This window comes from Athalia rosae, chromosome 5 (genome assembly GCF_917208135.1).
Source record: "Athalia rosae chromosome 5, iyAthRosa1.1, whole genome shotgun sequence".
In the NCBI taxonomy this organism is placed as follows: Eukaryota; Metazoa; Arthropoda; class Insecta; order Hymenoptera; family Athaliidae; genus Athalia; species Athalia rosae.
The window spans coordinates 6,293,533-6,309,305 of NC_064030.1; the positions used below are offsets into that span (position 1 = coordinate 6,293,533).

The 15,773-nt window shown below is 36.3% G+C and overlaps 4 protein-coding genes across 9 annotated transcripts; 3 read left to right on the forward strand and 1 right to left on the reverse strand.

The window, feature by feature from the left end:
* Nucleotides 1–38: 38 nt before the first annotated feature.
* LOC105685868 (FK506-binding protein 59) lies at nucleotides 39–2,745 on the forward strand. 2 transcript variants are annotated; one of them, XM_012400312.3, is made up of 6 exons: nucleotides 39–232; nucleotides 505–841; nucleotides 902–1,022; nucleotides 1,095–1,342; nucleotides 1,427–1,939; nucleotides 2,056–2,745. In XM_012400312.3, the coding sequence occupies exons 2-6, from the start codon at nucleotides 506–508 to the stop codon at nucleotides 2,221–2,223; spliced, it is 1,386 nt and encodes a 461-aa protein (XP_012255735.2). In that variant the 5' UTR covers nucleotides 39–232; nucleotide 505; the 3' UTR covers nucleotides 2,224–2,745. The 2 variants fall into 2 exon arrangements, with proteins under 2 accessions (XP_012255735.2, XP_012255736.2); XM_012400313.3 differs by having other exon boundaries at nucleotides 2,045–2,218.
* LOC105685869 (WD repeat-containing protein 55 homolog) lies at nucleotides 2,726–5,390 on the forward strand. 2 transcript variants are annotated; one of them, XM_048655117.1, is made up of 8 exons: nucleotides 2,726–2,862; nucleotides 3,213–3,374; nucleotides 3,471–3,663; nucleotides 3,872–4,054; nucleotides 4,204–4,277; nucleotides 4,351–4,517; nucleotides 4,589–4,806; nucleotides 4,916–5,390. In XM_048655117.1, exons 2-8 carry the CDS (start codon nucleotides 3,263–3,265, stop codon nucleotides 5,175–5,177), a joined length of 1,209 nt encoding a protein of 402 aa, XP_048511074.1. In that variant the 5' UTR covers nucleotides 2,726–2,862; nucleotides 3,213–3,262; the 3' UTR covers nucleotides 5,178–5,390. The 2 variants fall into 2 exon arrangements, with proteins under 2 accessions (XP_048511074.1, XP_012255737.2); XM_012400314.3 differs by lacking the exon at nucleotides 2,726–2,862 and adding an exon at nucleotides 2,879–3,045.
* On the reverse strand, nucleotides 5,269–12,812 carry LOC105685865 (cytoplasmic FMR1-interacting protein). Of its 4 annotated transcripts, none has more exons than XM_012400306.3 (18): nucleotides 12,675–12,812; nucleotides 12,080–12,309; nucleotides 11,818–11,997; nucleotides 11,563–11,744; nucleotides 10,928–11,452; nucleotides 10,646–10,850; nucleotides 10,173–10,518; nucleotides 9,924–10,094; nucleotides 9,761–9,843; nucleotides 9,374–9,442; nucleotides 8,762–8,835; nucleotides 8,268–8,673; nucleotides 7,992–8,191; nucleotides 7,385–7,914; nucleotides 7,221–7,315; nucleotides 6,909–7,147; nucleotides 6,691–6,838; nucleotides 5,269–6,556 (listed from the first exon to the last, which is right to left on the reverse strand). In XM_012400306.3, exons 2-18 carry the CDS (start codon nucleotides 12,287–12,289, stop codon nucleotides 6,344–6,346), a joined length of 3,876 nt encoding a protein of 1,291 aa, XP_012255729.1. In that variant the 5' UTR covers nucleotides 12,290–12,309; nucleotides 12,675–12,812; the 3' UTR covers nucleotides 5,269–6,343. The 4 variants fall into 4 exon arrangements, with proteins under 4 accessions (XP_012255729.1, XP_012255727.1, XP_048511061.1 ...); XM_012400304.3 differs by having other exon boundaries at nucleotides 12,080–12,314; nucleotides 12,675–12,806; XM_048655104.1 differs by lacking the exon at nucleotides 12,675–12,812 and adding an exon at nucleotides 12,490–12,597 and having other exon boundaries at nucleotides 12,080–12,314.
* A 109-nt stretch (nucleotides 12,813–12,921) lies between these two features.
* LOC105685911 (synembryn) lies at nucleotides 12,922–15,759 on the forward strand. Its single transcript, XM_012400392.3, has 10 exons — nucleotides 12,922–13,208; nucleotides 13,412–13,548; nucleotides 13,630–13,745; nucleotides 13,839–14,134; nucleotides 14,210–14,373; nucleotides 14,446–14,698; nucleotides 14,770–14,914; nucleotides 14,994–15,141; nucleotides 15,233–15,352; nucleotides 15,423–15,759. Exons 1-10 carry the CDS (start codon nucleotides 13,131–13,133, stop codon nucleotides 15,511–15,513), a joined length of 1,548 nt encoding a protein of 515 aa, XP_012255815.2. The 5' UTR covers nucleotides 12,922–13,130; the 3' UTR covers nucleotides 15,514–15,759.
* The last annotated feature ends 14 nt before the right edge of the window (nucleotides 15,760–15,773 follow it).

Sequence of the window (15,773 nt, forward strand, 5' to 3'; positions counted from 1 at the left end):
CTATGAATTGTCGCCGGTGGCTGTTCCACGAGGAACAATAAACTGACAAACATTTCTCTGTGGCTGTTCTAGCAAATTCTACGGAATCGATTAATTCCTGTATCAGGTACTGAGAAACAATTCGTTCTCATTCTCGTGCAAGCCAGTTGACGTTCAACTTCAAAGAAAAATTCAGACTTCTTTATTTTCCATTCATAGCAACGGAAGGATACTATAATCCATAGAAAATAACGTAAGTTTTGGTTACTTACAATGCAACTCAATTCTTTATCTACTTATCTAAATACGTTTGGAATAACATACTCTTTATTCAATTCCATTCGATTTACAACGATTTGTGACTCCTGAAGAATATTTTAAGTCAGCACAATCATAATTGAATCAATGCTGAATTGAAATTAAAATCGAAGCCAATATCTTGTTGAACATTCTAATTATCAACAGTATACAGGTATAGTGTATAGGTATTATTCTACATATCACTGTTCTCTTCAATGCATTCAGAATGGCTGCAGTTGATATTTCCCCCAAAAAAGATGGTGGGGTTTTGAAAGAGATTATCAAAGAAGGAATTGGGGAAGAGACTCCTGCAGCAGGATGCAAGGTCAGAGTACATTACACCGGTACTCTTATGGATGGTACAAAGTTCGATTCGAGCAAGGATCGCAATGAACCATTTGAATTTGATTTGGGAAAAAAAAGTGTTATCAAAGCTTGGGATATTGGTGTGGCTACCATGAAGAGAGGAGAAGTAGCTATCCTAACTTGTGCTCCTGATTATGCTTATCGTGCTGCTGGTAGCCCTCCCAGGATCCCCCCTAATGCCACACTGAAGTTTGAGGTAAATAAAGGAAATTTTTTGCAAAAGGTAGATATCAACTTCATGCTATTCGATTTATAGATTGAAATGATTGACTGGAAAGGAGCAGATTTAAGCCCTGATGGAGATGGCAGCATCGAAAAATTCCAAATAGTTACTGGAACAGGTCACTTGACACCAAATGATGGAGCATTAGTCGATGGTAGGTCTAAGATCACCTCTAATAATGTGATTGCTTCTTCTGTTGACTAAACTTGAGTTTACTCATTTTCAGTACATTTGGTCGGTAAATATGATGGAAAGGTGTTCGATGAAAGGGATGTTCAATTCAATTTGGGCGAGGGTGAGGATGTGGGCATTATTGACGGCATAGAGATAGCTTTGAAGAGTTTTAAGATGGGCGAAAAATCAAGGCTCAAAATCAAAGGCAAACATGCATTCAAGGACGTTGGTGAGACTAAATTCAGTATTCCGCCAAATGCAGATCTTGAGTATGTTGTTGAGCTGAAAAATTTCGAAAAGGTGTTTATTACCTCAAAATTAACCCGTCTACAATTCATGCAGTGCTGAAATTCAGTCAGGGCTTACGCTTCATTTATTCCATAGGCTTCTGAAAGTTGGACCATGCCTGGTCCTGAGCGGATAAAGCAGGTAATCCTGTTCAAAGAAAAAGGAACTTCTTACTTCAAGGAAGGAAAGTTTGGACTAGCCATAAAAATGTACAACAAAATTGTTACTGCGTTTGAAGACTCGCGTGATGACGAAGATGGAGAAGTTGAAGCAGAAGCAAAGGATCTTCGTTTGTCAGCATACTTAAATCTTGCTTTATGCTATCTGAAAACTAATAAAAATACGGAAGCCAGAAATGCCTGCACAGAAGCATTGGCATTGAGCCCAGACAATGAAAAAGCATTGTTCAGAAGGGGACAAGCAAACCTCGTTCTTTCTGCCCCTGAACTTGCACAGCAGGACTTTGAAGCAGTGCTCAGAGTTAATCCTAAAAACACAGCTGCTACCAGTCAGTTACTAGCCTGTAAAAAACTACACAAAGAACAATTAGCCAAAGAAAAGCAAATTTATGCCAACATGTTTGACAAATTCGCCCTTAGAGACAAGCAGGTTCGTAAAACATTTTGTATAGATGCATATCTTAGTGTTCAATTTCCTGAATTAGCTCAACAATCTGAATTGAAGAACATCTTACGTTTGACCTTGAACCATTAGTAATGTTGCAGAAAGAGGAGGAGCAGCTGCGTGGGCAACCTGACGTCATGCGAGGTGTGTTAGGAGAGTGGGGACAAGAAGAAAGACCTGGCGGTAGAGACCCGACAGCATTTGAAAAAGAGAATCCGAATATTCTTATGCTTAATGCCAATGGTACCGGGGAATTCAAAAATATGTGAAACGTCATGCTTGATAGCGGATTTTTTTTCATAACTACTGAAGAAAGTAAAAGCAGAATTCACATCAATTTGCCGTAAAGGTGACAATTTGAAATTTGTTATATTTTAAATGAATGGTGTAAATGTTACTGTAACTCCTATGAATAACGAACGGGCTTTACCAGCTTCAGGGCGTTGATCATTGATTCATCTCACTGTGTAATTTCGTTAATATTTTCAAATATTTAGAAACGAAATTTAACGCATCCAAGAGTTTTCTCAGCTCATAATTTTTACATTATAACACAACTGTCACTATGTGAATTGCGCCCATGCATCCTATTGATACATCTTTTTTCCAATAATTCCCTGTTTTCCCTACTTCAGTGATATTGACGGATTTTTACCCCACGGTAATGTTTGGGCCATGAAATATTTGTATTGAAATTCAACGTCAGTGCAAGGGAAGATCATTTTAGATCTAGAAGAAAATATTCATCCTTAATCACTCTACATGTTTTGAAATAAATTGAAATACTTGTATCTTGTGTCCTTTATATTTTTGGCATAGGCGTACATCTACAGACGTCTTTACCATCTCGTTTTCCATCTCACTCCCACTTGTGAATGAAACACTGAACGTGTATCAGCAACAGCAAGGTATCAGCAAATTGTAACCAAATCCCAAAATTCCCTTGACACGTGTGTCGTGTGCGTTGAGCTTGTCGATAGCGATTCAGTGATAGCGGTGGTAATAAAATATTAGTTTACTATTAAATTCGAAATCATTATCGAAAAATACTCAACATTTCAATATGATTCTGGAAATGGGCAGACTTAAAGGTGAGCAATTATTCTGAATAAATTTTTTTGCAATGTGTCATCAATGGTGCTGGACTTATCGTTTGAGGTTAAACAGCCGTAGCCTTTATAAACCACAAGACACACTTGGAATATTGTATTGTAACTATGCCATGCACCTACTCAATATTCAATTTAATTTTATCCAGATGATTTCTTGCGTGATGATGAAAGTGATAGCAGTGACAGCGATGTTAGCATGAGTGACAGCAGCGACAGTGATAGCGATGACAATGACTTTGACCAATATGATTCAGATTCAAATGATGGTATACTTGATGCAGAGCCTTCTTCCTCTGTTAATGTTCCAGGTGAATACACGGCCTTTTAAGAACCTACTTAATGTATTTTTTTTCACATATAATTCTGCTTGTTCCATGGCGTAACTTGATCAAGTTTTTCCAAAGGTGGAAGTCAAGAAGGTCTGCCATTAAATGAAGATGACGAAGAAGATGAAGTTGTTAAGGCCATAATAAGATCCAGAGAACAACATAGCGATCATCCACCAGATATCAAGCTTGATGATTTTATAATTGATATTTCTTTTCATCCTGTCAAGAATTTAATTGCTTTAGCGAGCATGTCTGGAGATGTACTTCTGTTCGTAACTTGTTCTACAATTTGATTTTTTGATTGACTGTATCACCACAAAGTGTGATAGTACAATTCATCCCTTCCAATATTATTTCTGAACTAGCCTTAGACAGATACTTCTAAACTTTTCACAAGAAATATATACATACTAAGGTGCTAAGGTACCTTGAATTAAACATCTAAAGTTAAAAATAAATCTGGTTTTTGTTTTTAGCTACAAATATGACAATGCAGCTACAGAATTAGTTTCTACATTAGAGTTACACATGAAAGCTTGCCGAGATATAGAATTCAGTGAGGATGGTAAAACACTTTTTTCTACTGCTAAAGACAAATCTATCATGCTCACAGATGTGGAAACTGAAAAACTTTGCAGACTTTATGAAAATAGTCATGAGTAAGTTTGGGAATTATTTTTTTATGTCTCTGATGGAGACTCTATGTCCCTTTTGTTAGGGAGTAATCTTTCAAAAGTCGATTTTCTGTAGTACAGATGAATTCTTTACATTAAGATATCCCCATTACCAATTCAAACTTGCCTTTCAGAGAACCTATTTATACAATGACTGTGATAGATGAGAATCAATTTGCAACTGGTGATGATAGTGGGACTGTGAAATGTGAGGACTTTTACATACTCGTGAATTTCAGATTTACCAATGTTCATATGTTATCTGCTGTGACTTTTTCTAGTGTGGGACTTGAGACAAAAGGGAGATACACCATTATTTTCATTGAAAGAAATGGAAGATTATGTGAGCGCTATGGTTACAACCAGTGAAAAAAAATATCTTGCTTGTGCCAGTGGAGATGGTTCTCTTACGACATTAAATATGCCTGCCAGGAAAATGCATGTCCAGGTACAAATATATATGTATATTTCTTTTTCTTATGTGAGCAAATCCGAAATACCATCCAAACTTTTTTCTAGTCTGAGGAATACGAGCAGGAGCTGACATGCTTAGGTTTATTTAAATCAGAATCTAAACTGCTAGCGGGCAGTAGTAAAGGAAGAATGTATGTATTTAACTGGGGAGAGTTTGGTCTACATTCTGATGAGTTTCCTAGTCTTACGAAGAAATCAATGAACTGTATGGTACCGATTACTGAGAACATTGTTGTTACTGCGGGTGAAGATGGAATACTCAGGTATGAATAACATGATTCTTTCTACATTTGATCAACTTTGTAGGAATATTCATGAAATTGAATTGCACGTGTTTAAATCATGTCCAATTCAAAGTAAATAACTGTTTAGAGCTACAAATGTGTTTCCTTATCGACATCTGGGTGTGGTTGGGCAGCATAGCATGTCCGTGGAAGCTACAGACGTAAGTAACAATGGCTCGCTTATAGCATCTACATCACACGACAATGATGTGAAGTTTTGGAACGTTGAGTACTTTGAGACATTGAATAACACAGACTCCAGAAAAGGTAATGGAAAGAAGCTATCGAAATACAATTTACCAAGTAGCAAAGTGAATAATGCATCAGATTTCTTTTCCGACTTATGTTAGGTAAAAAAAAATTTCAAGTTCAGGTATCATATTTCACTTAGAAACATAATCTGGAGATTTTTGTTTTAAATGTTTTATGAAGGAAACAAAATATTCTTCATATCATTTAATTATTATTAGTACTTGTACATACGTTTGTAATATGTAATGTAAAAATGCTTATCGATGTATCAGTTTGAACAAAATACAGTACTTTTGGTTTTTATACAAAAATGGGAATATTGTAAGTATTTAGAAATTTAATTCTATAAAAATATTTAGAACTAAAATACTCAGTTTACGTGATTTCCTTTAATAACATTGTCAGTTGGAATAGTCATCTGTAACATATTTTCAATAATGGGTACGCAAACCAGACGGTAAAATTACAAAAAAAACTTTCTAAATTTACTGAATAAGAGATAGCCATAGCAAATTTATTTTCCGAAAACTCGAAACGGGAAAAGAACATGCATAAAATTTGATATAAATAAATTTAATTGACAAGTCGAGAAAATCATTCATACAATGATTATTTCAATGGATTGTTTCAGTGAATGATTATTAACATAATCGTAATTAATTGTTGTATCAGCCATCGGTAGACGATCAATAGGCAATGAGTGAATTTTATTGTACAATTATTTGCAACATTAAATGAACAACCAACTCTATGACACTGTTTCTACCAGTGGAATTGTATAAAATATTTGAATATACTAACATAACGGGACTTCCTTGCGGTAATCGTGATTATATTTCCTAAATTTTATTGGGCAATATTTTAATGATTTCAGAATCAGGCAGACTAGGTTGATTCATTTCTTCGAATTGATGGCAAGTAAGCTAATGCTAGTTATTTGATTGAACAAGTAAAATATTTCGTAAAAGTATAAAAATTATCAATTTTCTATATTTTATCGTTAGACTATAACTTAATTGCCTAATGGTCTGTATGGTGGGTTAAACTATTTTCTCTTATTGAGTTGTTATAGTGTCATAATAATTCGCCGACTGACGAGCATTAAACCTTCGTGGTTTGTCAACTTTGGTTGCCAATGAAGTCCGTCTTTTAAACGAGTAAAGTTAAATTAAAATATTGCATTGCATAATAGATATAGCATTATCATATCTAATCCGAAGTATATATCAATGATTTATTTCTTACTTCTTATTTTGTTGTGATATTACTGGTGATTCATTTGACGCAAATATTCTGGAGCGTGATAATGTTGCTGAGTGTGTGCAAGGGAAGGATGAATTGGAGGAGGAAAACATCGGACGTGTTCTACGCTAGTTGCGTCACTGTCTCCACTTTTCAGGTACTTATTTAGCACAGCAAAAATTTGAGAGTTTAATACTTGGAATCGTCTTATACGATCTACCATTCTCTTCAAGTGCTGAAAGAAACCGAATTCAATGTTAATACTTAAATTGATTTTTTGTAAGTTGAGCACGGCCTTCCAGATCTCATGAAACTCTACTTGTATTTCCGATTTTGTAGGAGCAAAAAAATTACTGTTCACATACTTACAATGCCCTTGACATTTTCATCTTTACCATCCACACGTTGAACACGTAGAATATGGTAGCAAAAGTCTAAAGCCTCGAATCTTCTCTGCTGACCCAATAAGACTATCATGGCACAACCAGCCCAATGTAAGCCTTCTCCAAAGAGTTCTCTACAAAATGTAGTCAATTAGGAATCCATAGATGAGAAGTATCGCAGTGTAAATTTCTATCCTGACTTACTCTACTGTGAATTCTGTTTCTCCAACTGGTATGCAGTACACGAATTGCAAGGCGCTCCAAAGTCTGTGAAATTCGGTACATTCATCTACGTTCATAACTCCATTTGCAGGTGGTGGCCCAACCCAAATCGGATCATCGAGAAAACTACGCAGGCGACTCAGTACTACCTCAAAAATTGATAACCCACAACACAGTCGCTCTCTTGTCAATAAGTCACCTTCTTTTGCAATCATTGCTTGCTACAATAAGAAAAAATAACATTATTTTCGTTGTCTCAAGAGTTTCAGGATAACATTAGCAAAGGATTTACACCTTAGCAGTTCCCAGTTCTTCAACATTAGGCACAATTTGGAGTGCCGCATACTTGGCTTCCAGCCGTTTTTGCTTAGTTTCTGGTTTTTCTCCATCTGGGAAATCGAAACGACCATTGCTGTAAGTGAATAAATGTCGATGCGTTTAAATAGGGTACCACTTACCTTTACAGAAAGGGCGAGGTAATATATTCTGAAATGGAGCTGCATGCAACAAATCACAAACTTCTTCTTGCGACAATGCTTGCTCCATAAGAAGACAGAATAAGATGGTATTGCCAAATTCACGAAAGTTGTGGAATAATTCAGTCTTCGCATCAGGATATTGTACAATGTCATTTAACTGGGCGTGATAATAGCCCAGAACACCAGGCGATCCGTAATCATATCTTGGCAGTTTACAAACTTTTGGCATTGCTTCCATCAACGTTTTTGTAAACTGGAGTAAATTTCCTTGGATCAGAGATTTCACGATTTTCAGGAGCTCTTCCATTACTACAGCGATCCCTTGGTAACCAAGAAGCTTACACATTGTACGGAAGTGATATGGACCAACAAATCCTGTGTATTGACCATATTGGGTGCTATATGCAAGGTTCAATTGTTTACTTCCCCACAGGTAATGGTGAGACATCATAGGTGGTTTGTCTCTATGCACAGGCTGTGCGAACTGAAGACCTCTGCATTTTACAAATCTATTCCATAGATAGAGAATGAAAAAACCATGATTACCAATCAATAGACAGTTTTTATGGCATTGATCGAAACGTACCTATTTGTAGCGGCGTTGTAGCAGTAGTTGGGCAGGAAGTCGTAATTGAGCTCCCAGAAAACATGAAGGGTGATCCTACCATATGGGGCTAGAACGTTATGATTTGCTTCTCGGAACATGGCATCATATTCGTCCAATGCTAGCCACTTACTCAGGAGCTTATGCGTCAAACGATTGACTTGTAGTAATCCTTCAAGTTCCTGAATAAATAATAATCTCCTCACAGTGACTGGTTGTGGCGCCAAATTATTTCATGACAAAATCAGTTCTACTTACCACCACGCCCGTAATATCGCCGGATTCAAATTTACTCACAGCCAAATCCAAAGATTTTTGCATGTCAGCATTAATACGTTGTGTAATTAATTTATTCAAATCTATGCTTCTGCCAAGTAGTTGTACATGTCTTTGTTTCAACAATGTTTCGTATCTGTTTGCTCGAGGATATGGAAGTAGATATGCACCAAGAGCAACGCATTCAACTCGAAATCTCTTATCAAGTAAAATACTGGCTGCCAATTGCTTATAATGGGCAAATATTTGCTCGCTCAACTTGTAGACAAACTGATCAAAGCACAAGTTAACTTCTGCTTCTACCTCATCATAGAGGAATTGCTTGCGGAATATAGTTAATGCATATAACGCACTGTCATTGTACAAATCCAGAGGATATAACACGAATCTGTAAATAAAGTGTTTGGAAGTATGATTTCAGGAATTGTAGATAAGTAGTAGTAATTAGGATGTTGAAATGTGAAGTCTGCACTCACTCCATCATAGAAGGTTCTTTGCTCCTCAGAATATGGTCGGTCAGGATCCATGGCATTGACATTTCAATTGGAAACTGAAACACAGAATAGTGATTAATTTAACTTTAAATGGTGTTTGTGCTACATCGTTAGTAACATCACACATATAAAATAATGAAATATTAATGTGTAGCGGTAAAGACAGCACAGCAACCAACAAGGAATGATGCAAGCTAGAATAAGAATATCTAATTTCGAACATTTTTTTATGTATTTCCTGCTATGAGCATCAGAAATTGTCGGTAAATCCAATGGCTGAACAATTTCATAGCTCAGAATCATTATTCTGAGGTATGAACCAATTTCAGAGATTGCGTAGTTAAATAATTGTAGAATTCCTATCAGTATATGTTTAGGAATGTATCATATACACATGTGTACTAAGCAGTCAATTTGATCAAGTAATTTCCTATCAACCTTAAATCAGAAATATTGTTTGATTGTTGAAATTAAATTATGATCTCTTTTAGAATGTCCCAGGCGTGCAATTCCAACAAAACGGTGCTACAAAATGAACGCAACAACGACAACAACAACGTGGCTACAACAGATGATGGTTACTTAGTCATGTACCTGAATACGCTTCTCCATGGTGATCAAGTCGCTGCATTCCTCATTGTGCTGATGACGCACTTGGCATTTCTAGTCATGAAATCAATTACATACGGTACTATTTTGCTGATAAGATATATAGATATTAACATATGCAAGTACAGATCGGGCTTGATTATTAAATGATTTGATTAATTCATCCAATGATAACAACGATGTTGTGATAGATTGCACAGTATTATTATGAATATTATAAACTCGTAGAATCTATGATGATCAAGGCGTGAAAAACTCGGATTTCAATAAGCGATAATCATTTCTTTGAAACAGAATTCATTTTGGTGATATATGTATGTACATCGAACGATAGATGGTAGAAGGTATTATGACAATTCATCATGAACTTACCTGAATTCTTCGACCCATGGTCATCTCAAGGTAAAATTCACGATACCAGAGTTGAGAAAGATCACAGCAATTTTGCAGCGATTCTGTAATATTATATGACAGACATAATTAACTCAAATATAATAGTATTCGTTCGTCGGATTTAAATTTTCTAATGACGTACCGCTGAAACTTAACAAATAATTCCAATAGAAACTTGTTTTGTGAAACTGATCAATTTGCACTAAATACTGTCCATCAATGTCTTTTCTCAGTGTTCGTTTCCCTCCACTTTTATCAGCAATCAGTGACTCTAACATTGTGCGTACCATGTATAGTTGAGTGGATGATGGACCTGAAAACGATTGTGCACAACCCTCAGAATTCACGTTCAAAGCTTTATGATTACGGAAAACTTGAGTAAATCACTTACCAACATTTCTTCTTGGAACTTTTATGCCAAATCCATTGTCCGGATCTTTTTTACCTTTGAGCGCTGGGTCAGCCACAGGCTCAACGCCCCTCTGCCAATCGGCGCAAGTTTCTCGAACAGATACGATTATGCTTCTTATCAGATCTTTTTTATTTTTTATAGCTTTTCTGAGAGGTTCTCTGAGCAGTAGCTGTACAAAATCCTGCAATTCGGCATAAATGTTCCTGCGGATAGCATCAATGAAAACAGTTTCCATACGAGCCATCAAAACTTGAAGACCCTTGATCATGGCTATAACTTCAATTAAAGCAAACTTTTCTTCGTCCGTGTAATTGTACCGTGTTGCCTACAAGAATAGCAGTTAAACTAATTACCGATTCAAACGAAATCTCAATGTAACTAATGATTCATTCACAGAAATTAGACTCTTAGAAATTTTAATGACATTCAGTTTCATGGACTAGTTTACTAACACGTTCATACTCCTCAGCCTCTTGTGGACACTCTTTGTTCATGTGATGGTCGGTAGGATGGAGTAATTTCCAACTGTACAATTCAGTTACAACACTAGTCCATTGCGAGAGTAACTGTAGTCCTCGCAGTGCCAATTCAGCTGTTTCCCTGTTTTCTCCATCACTTCCACACTCCTTATATGTTGTCGTAACTTCATTACTATACCTAAAAACGAGATAGTAGCATAGCAGAAACTTGTTTATGTAACATGACTCTGTGAAATCCAAACGATTATTTAATACCTGGCTAGCTCACTGATATATTTCACATGATCTTCTCTTATTTGAGGCAGGTGCACCATAAGATCTGCTTGTGGACTCATACTGTTTGAAGAAGATGAAAGTGGCCATCTTGAGGAATCAAAGTGCTTAGACCGTTTGATGTAATTGAAAGGAGCGATTTGCATATCGCCAAAAAGAGGAACCACTTCCAAGTTTTTGAATATTCTATCAATTCTATCCAACTTCAACTTTTTTTTCTGATCTAGTTTGTTGATATTACACAGTTCGCTATCCATCAAAAATAGGCCAAAGCCCATTACTTTGACTAGCATGTGCTTTTCGTTAGGTGTTAAGTACATCTTTGTTTCAAACATGTGTACACAAATGTTAACCACGTCTGCTAGAAGTTCTTCATAGCCTGCGATCTTTTCTAAATTCTCTTTGACTGTGTCTCGGATTTTATTTTGCGTTGCGAGGAACATAGACAGATTCTGAGACTCTTGTAGAGTTTGCGAATCTGACATTACTTTCAAAAATTGAGCAGCTCTAAAACAGATTGAGAAAATGTTCATGAGACCAAACATATTGATAAGTACAATAGTCAATTATGAATTCATTGTAATATTTAACACTCGGTTTTCTCTAAAAAGCTGTACCTTCTGTACGTTGAATAATCGTTCTTCACACTAGACTTCATGTTTTTCAATTCATCAAGAACAGCAAACATATTAATGAATTTCCCAAGAGTCAACAGATATGCTTCGGATACAAAATCCTTTCTTTTTTCATGATGACATAGGCGTTTAACTTCAGCAGAGAACCTCTCGATAGCTTTTCTCTAATTGAATAGATAAAAATCATTGTATAGTTGCATTGCCTTAACTATGAAGCAATACAAATGAATCACTTACTTGGAAATACATAAAGTTCAATAACTTATTGACTTCAGGGGCCAGAACCTCAACCGTCTTTTCATAAATTTCAACACGGTTTGGTTGTTCATTGGACTTTGGTTGAGGAATAGCTCGAGAGCAACATCTCCATGTATATAACATCACTGCATGTTCCAAGCCTTCCTCAAGAAGCTCATTCTATAGGGAAGATCAATAACCAAAATGAGGGAATGGGAGAGACTGTTAACTGTTTAACTAGATCAAAAGTGACAGAATTTACCAAACTAGCATGTACAGTAGCCTCCTCGATATATTTTGCAATACCAGTAACAAATCCATTTCTGTCTTCAAAATTAGTATCAAAGTTTGCTTGATAGACAACAGAGCATGGTTGAGCTTCAATGCATGGCTGTTCATCAGGTAATGTAAATTCATCGAGAACATCAACATTAGATAGTGCATCAGCCAATGTCACCTTATCGGTAGCCATTGCTGCTCTGGAATTGAGACCTGTACTTGGAGTATAATACATAAAATTAAAATTTATTTTTACACCATCATCTGTGTATCATTGACACGACAGGGAAAGAACTAATAGAATGTTGAAAGTTTAGGGTAAACAATGTATGATACCAATTTTGGATTAGCCTTTTTAGAGGTAACATTTAACTAGACGCTGTATGCCCTTACTGAATGTCAGTGAATCTTGTATCCACACAGTTGAACAAAATTGGAAGGGTTCAATTTTATGACGAGTTATTTTTCTTCTTCTTACAGAGGTTAATATAACGTAGAAATCTAAAGGCGAATTAAATTCGAAAACACTCATGATTTCTTAAAAACGAAGTTGTGATTAATGTAAAGCATAATGGTACCTGAACAAGACGCTGGATAGTGGATGTACACCTCCAAGATAATTTCCTTGCTTTAAATTGACAACAAATGTCACTTTGCAACTCCACCCCAATGTCAAAAGACTGGGGTTTGGCGTTTACCAAAGCGTTTACAGATCATCGTAGCTTCGTAGTAGAGGGCATTGGTAGTGGAGGTCTTCCCCTCCCTATAGCTACCCGCTTCCACTAATTACATTATCCTATTAGCCGTCGTGTACGGTGTGAGATCTTATCCTCGAAATCGCTCGAATGTCCGGTTCAAATCAACTTGTCAGGTGACAGCGGGGTTGTGAATGTTGTGTAGTGCTTTAGTTTTGCAAATCATGAATGGAATGTTTCCATGTAACATTACATTTGCCTAACGGAGTATTAATTTAATTTGCAAGAAAAGTACAGTAAATGTAACACTGCGTTAGTAATATTTGTAGAAAGATAATAATGGAATTGGTTAATTTCGAGGCATTTATAGGGAGCTCCGAAAAACTTACTGAAAAGCTCGACAAGTTCATCAACGAGGTGAGGGTTTGCGAATAAATATTTTTATTTGAGGCGTGGCCGTATATTATATGCACTTGTCAACGAAGCCCTTAGCACAGCCTACCTCATCAACATTGTGGAGCGAATTTTTTTCATGTAGTTAATGGGAATTTATTTTAATTTGATTACTATTTTAGTAAGGTATAATTTTTCAAGTTTCTTATTTGATTTTTTTATTGTAGCATGGCTCAAGAACAAACTTCAATGAGCTGAATGATGATCTCAGGAAAAGGATTTGGTCTCAACTATTCACTGTACTCAGCGATGACGAATATGATTCTTTACATGCCATGACTCTTGCAGCTCTGCGAATACTCAGGTTCAATGAACAACAACAACAGTATCTGTAATATACCTACTGGTAAAAGTATAGCTTGATAATAGATTTGATTTCTGATAGCCGAGACAAAACTAACATTGATGAATTAGTGACAGAGGAAAGATCAGGACTCTTGTTGAAATTTGCTGATCTAATCAACGTCACTAATAATCAGCACATACCTTCAAGCTCTGCACGTAAGATTTGACTTTGATCACAAATTTCAAAACACGACAATAATGCTTCTGAGATAAGAAACTTAATTATTTCATTTTTAATGTTGTTTGCAGGCATGGTCGAAGCGTTAAAACTCCTATGTAATTTGATATATAATAGTAAGCAGGTGAGGACCTTTATCATACAGACATCTTGCCTCTCACATGCTATTCAACGAATAAGTAAACACCGAAATGAATTAACACATGAGGGAATACTGTTCCACCTGAGGCTTCTTTTCCTTGTCACTGCTCTCTGTATTAACACTAGAAATATTGTTAAGAACGAGCTCAATGGTGATGTTCATCTTATAGAGATACTTGCCGATATCGCAAGAAAGTACAAGACTACAACTGAACCTATTCTCAAGGTAACGAGCTTAATTAACATTGAACTATGATATATCAACATTTTTCCAGTGACTTAAATCTATCTGGATCCACAGAAAGAAGACGTGTCTGTTGCCTGTGAAGTTTTGAAAGTCCTATTCAACTTATGCATCGGAACAATTGACGAGCAAACAGAGACCGAGAAGTATAAAAAATTAGTTTCCATTCTACGTCAGCTACTGTTTCATGAAACTGTTGCAAATGAAAACGAAATGAAATCGTAAGTTTAAAGATCAATTTTATTCCAGTATATTGCTGCATTGTCATCTGTAACAAACGATTGATGTTACAGGCACGTCATTAATTTGTTAACAGCAGTACCGACAACGTCATATAGTTCATTAATTCCACCAGTCCAAAGTGATAATGGAGACCAAATAGTGTATCGCGATAAGAACATGACTGCCGTTTCTGTAATGCTTGCTTTCTTGAATCAGCGACTTGGTTCCGAGGCTGATCTGACAGAAAATATCTCACCAGTTCTCACCGTTCTGATACGACTTTCTAAAGCTGAGAGCTTAGCTCGCAAGTACATCAGATTACAGGTATAAAATCATAAAACCATTCTGAAATATTGCATGCAACCTTCTATCTGCAATTCAATCATTGGTATTAGATACTTCCACCGTTAAAAGATGTGATGAAACGTCCTGAAGAGGGGACAACAATTAGAGCTAGAATGTGCCAGCAACTGACTAGCCCGCATACGGATTTGCGAGACTTGGTCGCAGAGCTCATTTTTGTACTTTGTAAAGAAAATGGTAAGCAAATTTGGTAGCATAAAGTAGTAAGAAGTTCAGTATTTCGAAATGCAAAATTTTAACGAACACTTCATGTCAGTTGGACGCATGGTGAAATACACAGGATATGGTAATGCAGCTGGGATGTTTGCAAACAAGGGACTTCTGGGTGGTCGCCAATCAAAAACGAATTATTCTTCTGAATCTGAGGATAGCGAGACAGATGAATACATCAAATATAAGGAACGGTGAATATTTAAACTATACGTTGATCCGTGACCATGTGAGTTTTCTACCTTGCTTCAACTCAATATACATACGTATTGTCTTCTTTTGCAGAATTAATCCAATAACTGGCTGTTATGAGAGTCCAAAGCCTAGTCCAATGGAGGGAATGAGCGAAGAACGAAAAGAATATGAGGCACTGCAACTTGCTCAACTCATGGATAAACTCACAAGGTATTCTATGACCTATGGTGATAAAAATAGTTTTAATTCCGGTATTAACCATATAGGTATTTCTGTTAAGGGAAGGAATTGTGCAGCCCTGTCGTATCGGAGAAGATGGCAGGCCTAAGCCAATAGAACATGTCCTCGAGTTACAGTCCGATCCGAACTAATTCAAAGCTTCAAAGCTTTTAATTAATTCAAAGCTTTCTTCACCATAGAAAATATTTAAATTATTTTTGATAAGATTGTGTATTACCTATGCACCATGAATCGGCTTTTGATTTATGAATGTCTATCATTTCGCTTGTTCTTGGTGAACTAATAAATGTTACCCTGAATCTCGATAATTTATTATGCACACATCATGAATTGTTTTCATTATTGAGTAAATAAATGGCAGTAAAACTGGGAATGCATCATTTCTCATTTC

Excerpts from the sequence above, each read along its gene's own strand:
- LOC105685869 (XM_012400314.3), top strand. The coding sequence starts at position 3,018 with ATGATTCTGGAAATGGGCAGACTTAAAG. Across the intron at positions 3,046-3,212 it reads GGAAATGGGCAGACTTAAAG|ATGATTTCTTGCGTGATGAT; the intron begins GTGAGCAATTAT and ends AATTTTATCCAG. Across the intron at positions 4,518-4,588 it reads CCAGGAAAATGCATGTCCAG|TCTGAGGAATACGAGCAGGA; the intron begins GTACAAATATAT and ends ACTTTTTTCTAG.
- LOC105685911 (XM_012400392.3), top strand. The coding sequence starts at position 13,131 with ATGGAATTGGTTAATTTCGAGGCATTTATAGGGAGCTCCGAAAAACTT. Across the intron at positions 14,374-14,445 it reads AATGAAAACGAAATGAAATC|GCACGTCATTAATTTGTTAA; the intron begins GTAAGTTTAAAG and ends TTGATGTTACAG. Across the intron at positions 14,915-14,993 it reads TGTACTTTGTAAAGAAAATG|TTGGACGCATGGTGAAATAC; the intron begins GTAAGCAAATTT and ends ACTTCATGTCAG.
- LOC105685868 (XM_012400312.3), top strand. The coding sequence starts at position 506 with ATGGCTGCAGTTGATATTTCCCCCAAAAAAGATGGTGGGGTTTTGAAA. Across the intron at positions 1,023-1,094 it reads TGATGGAGCATTAGTCGATG|TACATTTGGTCGGTAAATAT; the intron begins GTAGGTCTAAGA and ends ACTCATTTTCAG. Across the intron at positions 1,343-1,426 it reads AGCTGAAAAATTTCGAAAAG|GCTTCTGAAAGTTGGACCAT; the intron begins GTGTTTATTACC and ends TTTATTCCATAG.
- LOC105685865 (XM_012400306.3), bottom strand. The coding sequence starts at position 12,289 with ATGGCTACCGATAAGGTGACATTGGCTGATGCACTATCTAATGTTGAT. Across the intron at positions 8,192-8,267 it reads GCGATATTACGGGCGTGGTG|GAACTTGAAGGATTACTACA; the intron begins GTAAGTAGAACT and ends TTATTTATTCAG. Across the intron at positions 6,839-6,908 it reads GAAACAGAATTCACAGTAGA|AGAACTCTTTGGAGAAGGCT; the intron begins GTAAGTCAGGAT and ends TACATTTTGTAG.